The sequence below is a fragment of the Paramormyrops kingsleyae genome, chromosome 4 (assembly GCF_048594095.1).
Source record: "Paramormyrops kingsleyae isolate MSU_618 chromosome 4, PKINGS_0.4, whole genome shotgun sequence".
Taxonomy (NCBI): Eukaryota; Metazoa; Chordata; class Actinopteri; order Osteoglossiformes; family Mormyridae; genus Paramormyrops; species Paramormyrops kingsleyae.
The window spans coordinates 41,684,565-41,702,739 of record NC_132800.1 but is presented as its reverse complement, the minus strand read 5'-3'; the positions used below and the strand labels follow the sequence as shown (position 1 = coordinate 41,702,739).

At 43.6% G+C, this 18,175-nt stretch overlaps 1 protein-coding gene across 1 annotated transcript; it reads left to right on the top strand.

The window, feature by feature from the left end:
• Positions 1 to 1,445: 1,445 nt before the first annotated feature.
• Positions 1,446 to 5,022, top strand: LOC111858953 (E3 SUMO-protein ligase ZBED1-like). The gene is made up of 2 exons (XM_023841195.2): positions 1,446 to 1,751; positions 2,563 to 5,022. The coding sequence occupies exons 1-2, from the start codon at positions 1,497 to 1,499 to the stop codon at positions 4,234 to 4,236; spliced, it is 1,929 nt and encodes a 642-aa protein (XP_023696963.2). The 5' UTR covers positions 1,446 to 1,496; the 3' UTR covers positions 4,237 to 5,022.
• The last annotated feature ends 13,153 nt before the right edge of the window (positions 5,023 to 18,175 follow it).

The following is an 18,175-nucleotide window of genomic DNA, read 5'->3' as shown; positions in this document are numbered from 1 at the left end:
GAACTTTGGTTATACTTTTTTTGGGATTGGGGATAACTGTAGAATGTGTCCAGAGGCAGGGTACTATGCCGCTGTCCAAAGAGCTCTGGAACAAGGTCTGGAATACGCCACCTAGTTGCTGAGCACAGTGCCGCAGGACTCGGCTGCAGATGTGGTCTGGGCCGGGTGCGCTTCTCTCTCTAGTCCTCATTGTCATTGTTGGCTCCTAAACCTCAGCCCCTAAGTTTATTGTCCTTTTTATTTCCATGCTGATAGATTCCTGTCAGCATATCAGGTCTGCAAGGAGAGAAACATGGGTGCTTAATAAATATTATGGCTTCAGTTTGAATATGAGTTTAGCAACTGAGAAATCACAGGATAGTCTGCTTATTGATGGTGTGGGGGAAGGAGGTAGTTGCTTTATGGGGGTGTACTGACTGATCGTGTAAATGCTCATAACCTTGAAATGATGATATCACCATATTTATTGTTGCTACTGGTTACGATCAGTACTGGTTATCAGGGTTGTGCACCATTCAGAAATTAATTGAGAATGGGCCTAAAATTCCAGAAAAGTTCTTGAATTTGAAAAAAAAGTAACATAGAAAAAATTTCACGTTGAATTTTAATTTAACGAAGTAAGATCAAAATGGAATTTGAATATAAATAATTCTGTATACTTAGTGTAGGTGCACCTTTTAATAATACAGCTTAATATTTCAATATTCATTTCACATACCATACACAGCATATACTGTATTATTATTATAAAAATGTAATTCAGAATTAAATAAAGCAAAATTTGAAGTGTCATGTATAGAATATATTATTTAACTGTACCATGGTGGAAAAACATTTCATTTAGAGTCAAACAATCTGAAAGCAAACTGACATACAAGATGAAAAATTCACACAGCAAACCTATGCTGTCAATCTTTACCCATTTTGGTGAACAATCTCCCAGAGCCATACCTGAGAATCACGGAGCTGTATGCAAGCACTGTAATACAGCAGTCTGTGGTGCCTTCAAGATAATATAGGATCTCAAGAGACATCACCAGGTAAGTTAACAGATTTACTGTTGTTCATTTTCATTACCTGATCAGTATTTAGTGTTGTCATGCTGCAGCTATCTGATATTGTAGGCATACCATAACTGCAAATGTTAAAAGGCATGATGATTCTGTATCGTTAGCTAAAAGCTGTTCAATTCTGAATTGTATGCCGCTATACCAGGATCAAAAAATTCTGAAATAGTTATTAATGCTGTGCTATACCGCGGATTGAATGATGGCGTTACAACACGTCAATATTCATAACATACCCAAGTGGGCTAATAACGTAATATGACGTGAAATATCCGCTATAATTTAATGTTCCCACTTCACATTAATATGATTAATTCAAATTGTAACGATTTAATGTGCTTTTCATGACGCATGCGTAAGCACATCACTTCCGGACCCAGCAGACAACATCCTTCATGTAGTTGGCTAGTTCGGAAACACAGTATAAATATGTCGGCGTGGTCTGAGGAGATGGAGGGTGCAAGTAATGTTATCGACGAATTGCATCCTCCACAAAGAAAAAGAATCCTTTCAGCCGTGTGGACACATTTTGGATTCAAAAAAGAAGACGGAGTTATTCTTAAGAGCGACTCGCCAATTTGTAGAGCATGCGGTAAAGCCGTACCTGCTAAATCAGGCAACACAACAAACCTTATGCACCATCTGAGAAAGCACCATCCATCGCGTTACGCCGCCATGCAAAACGTAAGTGAAATAACCCCGGGGGGCACTGGCCAGGAAGTTTTCAGTTTAAGAGGCAAACTTTTTTTTCTTTTTAAAAAGAAATATGGATAATTCGCTAAACAGCGCTAAACCTCGCCGACATTACCTCAGCTGTTTTTTATTCTCAAGGAAAACTGATCTATCGCCGGGCCGGATTTAATAATGATTAGAAAGAACATGTCGTAAGTCTGAATACGCAACTTAAATGCATAGATTGTTTTTGTATGCAATTTGTGTTGAAGCTGTTTTAGGGAATATAAAGAAAATGTTGTATTATATTATTAAAATATGTTATAGTATCACTGCAATGCTTGTACTTAGACAAAAAAAAAACACATCGCTGCCGGCTAGAACAGTCTCGTGTAATTCACAAATAAAATGCTATGTCTCGTTCTGAACCAATACACGACGCATATTGTCCGGTATCTTTTTTTTATCTGGACCGAAATACAGTGTTATCCGGATACCGCGATCGTCCGGGTCCTGGTTCGAAATTCATACACTCATTAAGATCAATCATTATCGGGAAATGTACTTAAAACGTGTGCTAAATCAGTGCATAAGACAATATTCACACGACCTATGTCACTGGCGGTTACCGTACAAGTTAAATAAGACGGTGTAGTTAATGCGACAAAACAAATTGGGATTGAGCCATGACACATTGCGAAATGTTCATACTATTGCAGCGCTACTGTCTGTATTGACTGTAATTTCTATTCACAGAGATTTTTGTGCTGTATACATTTGACTTTAAATTTACAAATTAACAAATACATATATTCTTTTTCAGAAGAAGAATTCTGACCCTGTGGTGAAGTCAGAACCCAGAGATGACCCAGTCACTCCTAACCAGACTGTTATTGATACTGCACCCACTGATCCTGAAGCCAGCTCTAAATGGGTCGTGGTTCCGATACCAACAGATAGTCGTCAAGTTGCTCTGACAGACCGCATTGTGACATACATTGTGAATGGACTCCTTCCCCTCTCTACTGTAGAAAATAAGGATTTCATCGCAATTTTGCAGTTGGCTGAACCGTTCTTCACAATGCCTTCTCGGAGAGACCTCACCCAGAACCTCATTCCTCAGCGCACTACTGCTGTTAAAAATCATTTAATTACTCAGATGCAGAATGCTTCTGATATTTGTCTGACAGTGGATTTATGGTCAAACCGATCCATGAGGTCGTTTTTTACCATGTCTGGTCATTTCATTTTAAATTTTGAATTGCAGAATGTAATGTTGAGTTGCCAGCGATTCAAAGGAAGGCATTCAGCAGATAACATCTGTGGCGTGTATGAGGATATTTTGTCAACTTATGGAATTAGGAACAAAGTATCATTCATTGTGACCGATAGTACATCAAACATGATAAAGGCATTCAACCTTTTCCCACCTATAACTGGTGTTCATGATGAAGAGGTGGAACAGGATGACACATCTGATCTTCATGTGGTGAACATTGAGGAAGAGATGATGTACTTCCCTCCAGAAAGAAGTCCATGTTTTGTCCAAACATTACATCTTGTGGTGCGTGATGCCCTGGATCAAGTTGGCTCTGTAAAATGCTTGCTAGACAAAATCCAAAAACTAGTTTCTTTCTGCTATAAATCTGCACAGGCTACTGCAAATCTAGATCACAAACTTCATTGTGGAAATGCCACCCGCTGGAATAGCCAGTTGAAGATGCTGAAGTCAGTCCTTAACATTCCCAGTGATGTCCTTGGTCAGCTGGAGTGCCCTGTTCAGCTGTCACCCACTGAATTTAAAATCATACAGGAACTATGTGTGGTGCTGGAGCCCTTTGAGGAGGTGACAGACAGGTGTCAGGCAGAGAAAGTGGTAACCTCCAGCTTGGTGATTCCATGTGTTCGAGCCTTAAGGCATGCAGTCAAAAACATGAATATGACTGGCAATAAAAACCTGGTGTCCATTCTTCAGAAAGCGGTTGATAAGCATCTTGCAAAATTTGAAGAAATGCAATGCTTTCAGATGGCTTCCACTCTTGACCCAAGATTCAAACTGGACTGGTGTATTGGTGAAGAGGTTAACACCATGAAGGATCTTCTCATGGGAAAAGTTGAGTGTCTTTCACCAAAACTCAGTGCTGGATATAATGACTGTAGTGACCAACCAAAGAAACGTCCCAAACTTTTTTCCTACATGGAGAGTCAATGTAGTTCCTCAGCTGTTGCCAGAACTTCACATGATGTCATCGTGTACCTGAGTCAGCCATGTTTGGCAGAGGATGTTGACCCTTTGGCCTACTGGAAAGGAAACCAAACCAGCTTTCCTGAGCTGGCACAACTTGCCTGCAAATACCTTGCTATACCAGCTTCCTCTGCACCTGTTGAGAGAATCTTTAGTTTGGCGGGGAATATTTTCAGCCCAGAACGTTCCAATCTGAATGATAAAACCTTTGAAGATCTTTTGTTGATTAAATGTAACAACATCGAGCAATGAATCATGCATTAGAATAAAGCATAATTGCATTTGCTATGATGTTTTGCTTTTTGCTGTGGTAAGGTTGAACTGAAAAACAACTTACTATGCTACACGTGGCAAAAATAGGAGCAATTATGTGAAATTGTTTTGACCATGTATATAATGAATATGGACAAATAAGATCAAGTTTATATATAATTATATCGCACACACAATCTTCCTCTTAGAATTATAGTAAGGTATACTTTTCCTGCGGTCACATGTACAGGCACAGCATCTACATCTTTCGTGTTGAAAGTAAATCTATTATGTAATTCATTCCTGTGTCCTGTGATTGCATTCAGTTTAAGTTGAATTGAAATTCCTGTTTTTAAGTGGCACGATTCATTACTTCTGCATTTTGCACAACCTTGATGTGAAGAGTGCAGTTCTGTGGTTTTCAATTAATTATATCTGGATGCTAAAGACAGGATCGGTATGTGCTATTAATGGTGAGCCTTGTCTGTTTTTCTAGGGCATAATGCATTTTGTTGTGCTGTTAAGGGAGATACAGGCCATTAGTTACATTGGTGCCATAGAGGGTATTCCAGAAAGTGTGTTTAGCATGCAGATATGAATTGGTAGCATAAATCTGAATAGTTTCCATTCCAGAAATGGAGGTTAGACTGAACGTCACTCAGTCACTGTGGCAACTAATGCCCTGAACTAAACTTATTTGAGCGGAGGTTGAGCTGATAGAAACATGGGTGGTCACTCACAACCACTACGATCAGTGAAATAAAGACAACTTTGCTACAGTTTTAATCATTGTGTTTATTGGCTACATATTAAAATGTTATTTTTTTTGGTTATTTCACAACAATTAAGAACCATCTTGACAACCACAAAACCCACCCTGAACTGCTATTCAAGCAGTTCAGTTTATAAACTAGACATTCTTATTAAATGATTAATGTGCTCCGTCTGGATATGACGCTTGCTCATTTGCTTCTCCAGATGGACCTTGTATATTTCTTTACCAGGCAACTAGGATGAGAACATTTTTTAATCCTGAGTCTCTAGATCTCCTACTTTCACTTGTACACGGGACATTAGGAATAAGGAATAATTATAATCACATAGGACTATTGACATGTGAGAGACCCATGCAAAGTGACTTTATTAAAATTTGCAAACCAGGGAAGAAACCTCTGTAAATTTTATTGTATGGAGCAACACTCGTTTATTGAAAAGTGGTACTTTCAATCATTCAGGCAAAAAGGGCAGGTGCTCATTGCTTGAATACTGAGCTCCAGGGTGTTACGCCCCCACCGTTCTGAAAGATGATTCACCTCCTGTCTGTATATAGACTGGTTGCCGTTTGAGATTTCAGGACTCACAAGTTTATTTGTCACATGCACAGTTATACAGGTACAATGTGCAGTGAAATGAAAAGCTAGCTTGCTACAAGATTGTGCTAAACAAAGCAAAATAATACAGATAAAAATAATAAATTAGTGGGAGAGACTACGGAATTAAATATAATATAAAGTGACTATGCAGTGAGTTACAGTGACTGCAGGAGTTTTAGGTTCGGATAGCTGTTGGCATGTCAGAGTTCCAGATCCTGATGGCCTGGGGGTAGAAGCTCCTCTTGAGCCTTTCACTGTTTTCCCTTAGGGTGTGCAGTCGCTTGCCTGAGTTGAAAAGGCTGAAGGATCCCAAATTATTGTAATTGCCCTGGTCCTGCAGTGCTTGGTGTAGATATCCTGCAGAGAGGGCAGTGCTGACCTTAAGATGTGCTCTGCTGCACACCACTATCTGCAGGGCTTTGTGATCTTGAACTGAGCAATTCCTGAACCATAATGCGGAGCTCTGTGCCAGGATGCTCTCTATAATGCCGGTGTAAAAAGTATTCAAAATAGATGGGGAGACCTTAAATTTCTTCAGCAACTAAGGTGATAAAGGCACTGTATGCTGGGTCCATGTCAGGTCCTGTGATGTGTGCACCCAGGTACCTGAGGCTACTCACTCTCTCAACAGGATCTGCTTCTGCATAAAATCCACCACTAGCTTCTTGGTCTTGCTTACATTCAGTGAGAGATTATGAGCCTGGCCTATTAGAGCCTTGTGGCCTATTAGAGTGGTGTCATCCGTATTCTCGAGGAATTTACATAGGGGTGGGCAATCTGACCATTTTATGTCATGGTTGATTGATTTTACATCATGATTGATGAAGTTCATTTTGAAAACAGTGCCTTTAGTTCGATTCAATTCAGTTCAGTTTTATTTGTATAGCGCATTTTCACAACATTACATTGTGTCAAAGCACTTTACATTATTCCTGCCCAAAGCCACCAGTGAGCAAGCCAGAGGTGACAGTGGCAAGGAAAATCTCCCTGGAAGGAAGAAACCTTGGGAGGAACTAGCGCTGGGCGATATGGCCTAAAATCTATATTGCGGTATAATTTGAAGCATGTGCGGTAACGATATATATTGTGATATATTCTTTTCTTCTGTATATATATACACACACACACACACACACACATATATACACTCACCTAAAGAATTATTAGGAACACCTGTTCAATTTCTCATTAATGCAATTATCTAATCAACCAATCACATGGCAGTTGCTTCAATGCATTTAGGGGTGTGGTCCTGGTCAATACAATCTCCTGAACTCCAAACTGAATGTCAGAATGGGAAAGAAAGGTGATTTAAGCAATTTTGAGCGTGGCATGGTTGTTGGTGCCAGACGGGCCAGTCTGAGTATTTCACAATCTGCTCAGTTACTGGGATTTTCACGCACAACCATTTCTAGGGTTTACAAAGAATGGTGTGCAAAGGGAAAAACATCCAGTATGTGGCAGTCCTGTGGGCGAAAATGCCTTGTTGATGCTAGAGGTCAGAGGAGAATGGACCGACTTGATTCAAGCTGATAGAAGAGCAACTTTGACTGAAATAACCACTCGTTACAACCGAGGTATGCAGCAAAGCATTTGTGAAGCCACAACACACACAACCTTGAGGTGGATGGGCTACAACAGCAGAAGACCCCACCGGGTATCACTCATCTCCACTACAAATAGGAAAAAGAGGCTACAATTTGCACGAGCTCACCAAAATTGGACAGTTGAAGACTGGAAAAATGTTGCCTGGTCTGATGAGTCTCGATTTCTGTTGAGACATTCAAATGGTAGAGTCAGAATTTGGCGTAAACAGAATGAGAACATGGATCCATCATGCCTTGTTACCACTGTGCAGGCTGGTGGTGGTGGTGTAATGGTGTGGGGGATGTTTTCTTGGCACACTTTAGGCCCCTTAGTGCCAATTGGGCATCGTTTAAATGCCACGGCCTACCTGAGCATTGTTTCTGACCATGTCCATCCCTTTATGACCACCATGTACCCATCCTCTGATGGCTACTTCCAGCAGGATAATGCACCATGTCACAAAGCTCGAATCATTTCAAATTGGTTTCTTGAACATGACAATGAGTTCACTGTACTAAAATGGCCCCCACAGTCACCAGATCTCAACCCAATAGAGCATCTTTGGTATGTGGTGGAACGGGAGCTTCGTGCCCTGGATGTGCATCCCACAAATCTCCATCAACTACAAGATGCTATCCTATCAATATGGGCCAACATTTCTAAAGAATGTTGATTCAAGCTGATAGTGGGGTACCGCAGGGTTCAATTTTAGGACCACTTTTGTTCCTAATTTACATAAATGATATAGACACCAATATATACAGTAAACTGGTGAAATTTGCAGATGACACCAAGGTGGGTGGTGTAGCAGATACTGAACTAGCGGCTCAGCAGCTACAGCGGGATCTTAATTTAATTAGTGACTGGGCTGACACCTGGCAGATGAAATTTAACATAGACAAATGTAAGGTACTCCATGTAGGGAGCAGAAATATAAAGTACAGGTATTTTATGGGACCTACTGAATTAAAGGTAGCTGATTATGAGAAAGACCTTGGTGTGTATGTTGATGCTTCCACGTCTCATTCTCGCCAGTGCGGGGAAGCAATAAAAAAGGCCAATAGGATGTTGGGGTATATCTCTAGGTGTGTGGAGTTTAAGTCAAGGGAGGTAATGCTAAGATTATACAATTCCTTGGTGAGACCTCACCTAGAATATTGTGTACAGGTTTGGTCACCATATCTTAAAAAGGACATAGCGGCCTTAGAAAAGGTGCAGCGTAGGGCCACAAGAATGATTCCTGGTCTTAGAGGAATGTCCTACGAGGAAAGGTTAATTGAGCTAAATCTGTTCAGCCTCAAGCAAAGGAGACTGAGGGGGGACATGATCCAGGTCTATAAGATTCTAACAGGTTTGCATGCTGTTCAACCGAATAGTTACTTCAGCATTAGTTCAAATACAAGAACTCGTGGCCATAGGTGGAAATTAGCGGGAGAACATTTCAAACTGGATTTAAGGAAGCACTTCTTTACACAGCGTGTAGTCAGAGTATAGAATAGTCTTCCTGATAACGTAGTGCAAGCTGAATCCTTGGGTTCCTTTAAATCAGAGCTAGATAAGATTTTAACAACTCTGAGCTATTAGTTAAGTTCTCCCCAAGCGAGCTCGATGGGCCGAATGGCCTCCTCTCGTTTGTATAGTTCTTATGTTCTTATGAATGCTTTCAGCACCTTGTTGAATCAATGGCACGTAGAATTAAGGCAGTTCTGAAGGCGAAAGGGGGTCAAACACCGTATTAGTATGGTGTTCCTAATAATCCTTTAGGTGAGTGTATAATATTCATAATTATCGATATCGGTCAATACAGGGAAAAATATCGTGATAATTTTTTTTGCCATATCGCCCATGTCATGTGTCAGGAGCAGGTGAGCCAGGAAGTAGGCGAGAGGAGCCAGACGAACGGGTAAACAGGGTTTTAATTGACACAAGAAGGCAGACATTCACTAACACGCAAAACAATACAATGACGGATCTGGGGAAGACTGACTGAGACTCGGACTAAATACATGAGACAAGGCAAAAGGAATAGGTAACAGGTGATGACACTCAGGTTTCGACAGGAGGTAATGAGGGGGCGTGGCACACACGAGGATCGTTCGGAGCTGAACGTGACATAACCCCCCCCCAAAGGCGCGCACACCAGGCGCGCCCAAGGGGAGGCGACGGACGAGACGAGGGGCAGGAGCTGAAAACCAAAAGCAGAACATTAAGGAGACACTGGAAACAGGACAGAGACACAGAACAGGAACAGGGACCAGAAAAACGACAAGACCCGACAAAGGACGGGGAACGCAGACAGGCAGACAGAAAAGGGCGACACGGAGGGAACACCCACAGGCGACACGAAGGGGCCAGGAGTGAACAGAGGAAGAACAGAGGGACGAGGAGCAGACACAGGCGGGACGAAAGGAGGAGGAGCAGACAGGGGAGACCAGACAGGAACGGAAGGGGGACAAAGGGGAGCCCGAGGGAGCCCAGGCGGGCGACGGGCAGCTGCCGGAGGGGCCGCAGGCGAGAGGGAGGAGGGAGCAGGAGGGGACCACGAAGGGAACAAGGAGACAAGGCGAGGGACAGACGAAGGAGACAAGAAGGGAGTCGGAGGGGCCAACGGCAAAGGGAAGGAGAAGGGGGAAGCCGCAGCCAGCGAAGGCGCTGCCACATCGGGCGGAGGCGCCGTCCACCGACGCGCTGGCGCAGGGGGACCCGCAGGTGATCGACGCGGAGTCGGAGGCGGGACCGAGGCTGGGGGACCCGCAGGCGACCGCCGGCTCGGAGCAGGAGGAACCACAGGCAGGCCTCAAGCCCCAGCCAAAGCGAGCGAGGGCAAGCCAGGGGGCAGGGCGGGCGGTACCTTGGCCCGACATCTATGTCCCCTCCCCTTGCCGGACACAGATAGGCAGGGTCCTGGGGGGTGTCGGACTTGCCGAGGCAAGGGCGAGGGAGTCTCGAGGGAGGTCCCCGAGGGGTCCCACTCAAGCTCCTCCTCAGAGGAGGAGAACAGAGCGGGGGTCCGACTGTCCGGGACCTCCTCGGGGACTTGGGCCAGTGCTGGGAGGACAGGAGAGCCGGGCTGGACGGAAGAGCCGGGCTGGACGGGCAGGACAGAAGAGCCGGCCTCAGGCGGTGCTGCGGGCAGAGCGAACGTGCGGCCAGCAGGGGGCGCCGTGGGTAGAGCAGCGGCAGCAGGCCGTAGACGGAGCAGCTGCCTCAGGGTCTCCTCCACCTGGGCTAGCTGCTAGACCGGGGAATCAGGGGCGGCGGTGGCAAACTCCCTCCGGAGCTGCTCCAGGAGCGGAGCTGCCTCTAGGGAGTCTTTCACGGCGGGTTCCCCAACCACCCGCCAGTACAGCTCCTGCAGGAGGCGAAACCTCCTCACGGTCTCCAGGCAGGGTTGTGGCTCCGGAACCCTGGGGGGTGCTGCAGCAGGCCCCTCGGGCTTGCGGCCAGTAGGGGGCGCCTCCGCGGGCACCTTCAACACCTTGGCCAGCAGGGGGCGCCTTGGCGTGCACCTCGGGCGTGCGGCCAGCAGGGGGCGCCTCAGCGGGCGCCGCCAACACGTGGCCATCAGGGGACGCCGCAGCGGGCGCCTTGGATGGTGCCGCGGGAAGTGCGGCGGCAGCAGTAGCAGGCGGTGCTGCGGGCCGAGCGGCGGCAGCAGCAGCAGCAGGCGGCGCCGCGGGCAGAACCGGAGCAGGCAGGTCCGGAGCTGCTCCTTTAAGGGCTCTAGGGACCCGGGGAATTGCATCCCAAGCCGCCCTGGCTCCCCTGTTAGCCAGGCGTGCCAGCCGGTACTGATATGCCGCCAGCAGCGGCTCCTTGTCGAAAGCGCCGGAGGCGTTGCATGCTCGTGCGAGCGTCGCAGCCGGGACGTCGTCCGAGAGTGGGGATTCCCCCTGCTCACCCGCTAGGAGTGAAGCCGGTGAGAGAAGACACCGCCCCACGACGATAGTCGGGTCGGCTTCTTCCCCGTCATCTCTTTTCCTTCCGCCGCCCCGGACCAGAAAGTAGAGGCGGGGTTGCTTCTGACCAGGTGGGAGGCTGAAGCCATCTCTCCCTTACCTGGTCGGTGAGCTGTAGGAGGAGGGAACGCACTTCCGTCATTATGCGCACCTTGGTTCGTTGGTTAACCTCTTGGAGGAGATCCCAGCTTTCCTCCGCCAGTGCGAACAGGCCGGGATCCCCGCGGATCTCCGGCAGCTCGCGCCAATACGCGACCTCATGCAGCAGGACGAGCCAGAGGTCCTCGCCCTGCTGCGGTGCGTCTTTCAGGAGATCCGTCATTCTGTCATGTGTCAGGAGCAGGTGAGCCGGGAAGTAGGCGAGAGGAGCCAGACGAACGGGTAAACAGGGTTTTAATTGACACGAGAAGGCAGACATTCACTAACACGCAGAACAATACAATGACGGATCTGGGGAAGACTGACTGAGACTCGGACTAAATACATGAGACAAGGCAAAAGGAATAGGTAACAGGTGATGACACTCAGGTTTCGACAGGAGGTAATGAGGGGGAGTGGCACACACGAGGATCGTTCGGAGCTGAACGTGACAGCCCAGTTCTATCCGAAAGTGTGATGATTTGACATGGAATGACCCATACTGTGTGTGTACTTTTTATTCATAATTTTTTTTTTTACTTTGCATATTTTTGTTTTACAAATTAACAAGTACATTTTCTTTTTCAGAAGAGAAATTCAGAACTTTTGGTGAAGTCTGAACCCAGCGATGACCCAGTCACCCCTAACTCAAGTGTTACGGATACTTCACCTGCTGAAGTTGAAGCCAGCTCTAAATAGGGTTGGGTACCGAAAACCTATATAACCGGTATGTACCGGACCGAAACAAAACGCGAATTTCGGTGCCACTTCGATGCCTGAACTGTCGATTGAAATATTTGTTCTCTGGGGCTATGATGACACAGTTATAATAAGCATAAGATTCATCAACACACACGTGACATCATCAGGAAATGAGACCATCCGAGATGCGCGTGAATGTAGCAACTAACGTTACACTTGCTCTGACGGCAGCAGGTGGTCTACCGCTATCTTAGCTTGCTAAATTAAACAACTTTTGTTAAAATGCCTAAAACTAAACGGTCGAAAGTGTGGCTATATTTCACAAGAAAGGATTCCAACACCGCAGCGTGCAGCAAATGTTTTACAGCAGTTGCGTGTAAAGGGGGAAACACGTCAAATCTAATGAAACATTTGAGGGTACACGGAATAAACTTAAAAGCAGAGGGATGCACCGTGCTTGACAGCTTGCGGACAACAGCTGGCACGATCGGTGTGGATAACCCCAGCCCCAGTCATACCAACCGTAGCAAAAAGGAGTCCACCGATTATGATGACGACAGCAACCTTTCCGCAGGTTAGTAGTAGGCTAATGTAATGTTAAATTAACATTACATAGGTGGCTTATGTTTTGTTGTTGTTTTTTGTATTTACATATATATTCATATTCAATTTTAAGCATTCAATTTTTTGTTCAATAAAAATGTATTCTTGAGTCATCCACCATCATTTTGTGGCTTTTGTAAAGTATCGGTTCAGGCACCGTTTTGGCACCGGTACCGTTTTAAAAGTATCGATTTGGCACCGGTATCGAAAAAACCCAAAACGATACCCAACCCTAGCTCTAAATGGGTTGTGGTTCCGATACCAACAGATAGTCGTCAAGTTGCTCTTACAGACAGCATTGTGACATACATTGTAAATGGACTCCTTCCCCTCTCTACTGTAGAAAATAAGGATTTAATCGCAGTTTTGCAGTTGGCTGAACCATTATTCATAATGCCTTCTCGGAGAGACCTCACCCAGAACCTCATTCCTCAGCGCACCACTTCTGTAAAATATCATTTAATTAATCAGATGCATAATGCCTACAATATTTGCCTGACAGTGGATCTATGGTCAAACCGATCCATGAGATAATTTTTTGGCATGACGGGTAATTTCATTTCAAATTTTACATTGCAGAATGTAACATTGAGTTGCCAGCGATTCAAAGGAAGACATACAGCGGAGAACATTTGTGGAATGTATGAGGATATTTTATCAACTTATGACATTAAGAACAAAGTATCATTTATTGTTACTGATAGTGCATCTAACCTGATAAAGGCATTCAACCTCTTCCCACCAATAACTAATATTGATGGTGAAGAGGAGGAACAGGATGACACATCTGATCTTCATGTGGTGAACATTGATGAGGAGATGATGTACTTCCCTCCAGAAAGAAGTCCATGCTTTGTCCATACATTGCAGCTTGTGGTTCGTGATGCCCTGGATCAAGTTGGTTCTATAAAAAAAAACGGGCTAGATAAAATCCAAAAACTTGTCTTTCTGCCATAAGTCTCCACTGGCTACTGAGACTTTAGGAGATTACAGACTTCATCCTGGAAATGCTACACGCTGTAATAGTCAATTGAAGATACTAAAGTCAGTCCTTAACATTCCCAATGATGTCCTTGCTCAGCTGGAGTGCCCTGTTCAGCTGTCACCCACTGAATTTAAAATCGTACAGGAACTATGTGTGATGCTGGAACCCTTTGAGGAGGTGACAGACAGGTGTCAGGCAGAGAAAGTGGTAACCTCCGGCTTGGTGATTCCGTATGTTCAAGCCTTAAGGCATGCAGTCAGACACATGAAGATGACTGGCAGCAACAACCTGGTGTCCATTCTTCAGAAAGCGGTTGATAAGCATCTTGCAAAATTTGAAGACATGCAAAACTTCCAAATAGCTTCCATTCTTGACCCAGGATTCAAACTGGACTGGTGTATTGGTGAAGAGGTTAACACCATGAAGGATCTTCTCATAGGAAAAGTAGAGTGTCTCAGTGCTGGCTATATTGACTGTAATGACCAAGCAAAGAGACGTCCCAAGCTCTCTTCCTACATGGAAAGCCAAAGTTGTCCCTCAGCTGACGCTAAAGCTTCACACAAAGTCAAGCATGTTTAGCAGAGAATCTCAACCCTTTGGCCTACTGGAAGAGAAACCAAACAAGCTTTCCTGAGCTAGCACAACTTGCCTGTAAATACCTTGTTATACCAGCTTCTTCTGAACCTGTTAAGAGAATCTTCAGTGCAGCTGGAAATATTTTCAAGCCAGGACAGTGCAGTCTAAATGACAAAACATTTGAAGATGTTTTGCTGATTAAATGTAACTGTACCGAACAATGAGTTATGTATTGGAATAAAGCATAATTTTATTTGCCATGGTCTTCTGACTTTTGTTATAGTGCTAAGGTTGAAGTGATATAAAACTAATTGTTCAACTCGTAAAAAATAGGCCGATCTACATTAAATTATATAAATCTTGTTGCCTTGTATACTTGAAGTTATATACAGTTTCTTTGATGTAAATACTAGGTATGCTTTACCCACTCATACATATGCAGGCTCAGTTATACATGTACCATCTTGAAAGTGCATCAATTATATAATTGTTTTGCTAGGGTAAATGACATTACTGTGTTGTGTGATTGCATTCAATATCCTCAAACTGAATTCTTCATTTTATTCCAATTCAACATCAAGCCAGCTCTATTTTTGGAAACGGCATTTTTAATTTACTGCCATTCATCACGCCTGACGAAGATATGGTGACACCAGTGCTATAACTTGCTAATGTAACGTCATGAACGTAACGAAAACAACTGAAAAGTCATATGTATTCAAATGCTTACTTTTAGTCTGACAATAAAGCTGTTCACTTTGAAGACATCAAATAATAAATTCAAGAACACATTTTAGGTTGAGGTTCTTTTGGGATTCAGTTGATGCATTCACTTTGTGTTCTGAGAACAGAAAATAGTTGAGTTCATCTCACAAAATTTTAAATATCTAATTAAAACTGAATCACTTTCAATCACCTTAAGTTTTGTATAATATCTAACAGCTGCTGTGATTTATTTTAACCACTATCATGAAGAAGACTTACTGGATGTTCTCTGTAATAATATTCGAACAGCTATGGCTGACTTTTTTTTTTAATCTACTGTTAATGGTTTTGAAGTTGACTGAAGCCACATAAATGCATCTTGGGGAGATCTTGTGTGCTGGTCAGTGGTTGGGTGAGAGACTTTGACTTTCCTTAGTGGGGACCCGCTAAAGTTAACCTGTGGGGTGATTTTTAGCTGGGAGAAGAGATGGGAAGGTGCTTTGGTTGGAATAAAGGGTATGGAAAGGGAAAACAGGACTCCCTATCAGTAGGTGTCAGTTTCTCTATTATACTTAGGCCTCTCCCACAAGAAAAATACGTGAAGACCTGTTAATACTAAGCCTGACTCATCCATTGAAGAGTATCCTTCAGGACTCCTTTGGAGTTACACACCAATATACTATAGTACTAAAAGATAGAGGCTAATCAGCATGCACTAATTAGCTCAGGCAACCCAAAAGACCCTGAAAAATAATTCACAATAAAATTTGGCATTTACTAATATCCGTGGCATACTATCTTCAATCGCTGTGGGTTTTAAAATATTAAACCTGGCTTTCTAAACATTAAGCCTAGTGAAAAAATCTGAATGTTAAATGAGAAAAATGATTTAATTTGTTCTGTACCAAGTTGAGGTCTAAAAGTAATGAGGCTACCACTAGTTGTATCTTCTATAGGGAAAATATACTCCTATAGCCACTGTAGGAATTATTAGCACAGGTAATTTTTAATATCTCCACCAATATGTTTGAAATTAATTACAGTTTAATTAATTATTATTTAATGCTGATTATTAACCAATCGTTATGCCGAATGGTCGGCTCCTCCAAACTCAATTGCGGTATCCCTGTGAGTCTGTTAATGTGAGACTTAAATGGCATTCACTAATTACCAGTATTGCTTAGTAACCTGGCTTAGAAGGCTCGTCCAGCGAGCTGTATCACCAGGTAATGTAAACGATTGGTAGCGAAGCTCCCCTCACGGCCGATGAGAGAGAGTCTCGCGATGTTTCAGGCGAGTTTGAGGTTCAGAGCATGTAGCAAGATCGCACAGAGGCAGGAACTTTATTGTGAGACACTCAATGACGGAGGCTAAAGTTGTGTAAAAAACATGCATGTATTCCTAGCTAACACTACAACTAACATAAAACAGACATTACACCTAACACAAACAACAAACATGAAATAACGGAATAAAACAAACGATGTAATTATGAAAATGCAATGACCGGATTTAAATGAGTAACCTTAAATGGAAAATACTGTTCTGCAAAGCAAGCACAGTTTGTGGAAACACGACCCTAAAGTCTTATAGCAGGTTAACAGAACAGCTTAAGTTGTTAGAATGAAAGGAAGTTGGTTTACTTGGTTGAAGAGTGGGGGGGGGGGGGTCTTGGCAATTGATGACAGAGCTGCTGAGCTGATGGCACTCAGGAAGGCGCGACGTTTGGAGCAGTGGAATGGAGCCCCTTTGGATTCTCTCTCCTGGTGAAGCTTTGTCTTGGGTGCTGTTCTCTGTTCAGCTGGGCCTTCACCGGAGGGTTTCTTGTGGGTTTCTCTTCTCCCGGGCTGATGGTCTTTCCTTAGGCTGATGGTTGTTCTCTGCGCTTGATGATCTGTTTGCCCCAGCTGATGTTGTTTTCTGCGCACCTTTGTTCTGAGGTCCAGGGTTTTATAGTCTAAAGTTCATGAATAGGGATGATCAGGAATTCGACTTCTGGCCCAATGGCTGGCCATCCATTTGGCGGGCTTTCGGAAGGGGGTCTGTATCAGTCTTTTTGGGATTTATGGCCCGACTGATTCTCCCTTTACTGATGATTTTCATTAAGCTGTTATAACTTTTGATACATCCACTTTTATGGTAATAAAAGATTTGGAATCAGGGGTGATTAACAATCAGTTTGACACCAAACATGCCATACCAGCTTCACAGGTACATGCCTCATACCATCTGTATTAATTGATTAAACAATTAACTATTTTATCTATGTGACTGATTCACATCAGTATAGGATACAGGTGTTTTGGGTTGCACCTCAACAGATGTTACACTTTGTGCAGACATTACATCAAATATTCATATTACAAACAGCACATCTTATCCATAGATAGGCGTGGCCATTAGTTTGTGTTAATATCAATATAAGTTGCACATCTGGACACAACATATCTTGGTTGGTGTGGCTTATTCTAATTGATCTTCTCCAAAATGGATAATGTACACCTTAATTCAGTTCTTTTTAATATAGTATGTTAGAACACAGAAACTTGGTAACGGTCCACCAAGATCAGATAAGGACCACAAAGGAATGTTGGAAGAGAAGGGGGGGTTGTTAACAAAGAAGACTCTCTAAAAGATAGGACACATTGGTTACACTCACTTTCCAGATTCTTCTGGTATACCATGAGAACATATATACAATGGTAGCTATACCTGTCTATTTATTTAAATTTATATGTGTTCAAGTGCAAAGGGATAAAATAGGTGATACTCCGTGAACATGGTTATAAGGGTGGCACACAAAACACTAAGATTGTCTAAGGACACATACAAACATAACCTATCTGTATATTGAGACTAGTAGTCATGAGTAGATCAATATACAGGGTATACAAAAGCCAAACTTAAATGAAATTTCCTTTAGGGTGTTCGTCTGTTGGGTGAGTGATATGTAAGGCAGAGTGTATGGGGAGGGGGTTGTGTGCCAAGTCGAGGGACACCTGTCCATTAGGTCCACTCTGCTTGTCTGTAGGTCCCTAAATCTTTGGGCAATAAAAGTTGTAGTGCTGGCCTCCCTTGTTATCTGTGTGTGTGTGTTTATGTGTGTAACCCCCCTTTGGTGCCTCTCGTACCAGGCTCGGCCTTGTCTCAGGCCACCTGGAATTTAGGCCCTGTGATATGTGCATGTGTGATCCTACACCACTAAGGGAGCTGTCACCTTCTGTCAGCCCTGATAAATACTTAATATTATGCAGTCTAGCAGCTAATTCAGTTGATTTAATTAGACATGAGAAAATTTAGTGAGATTAACT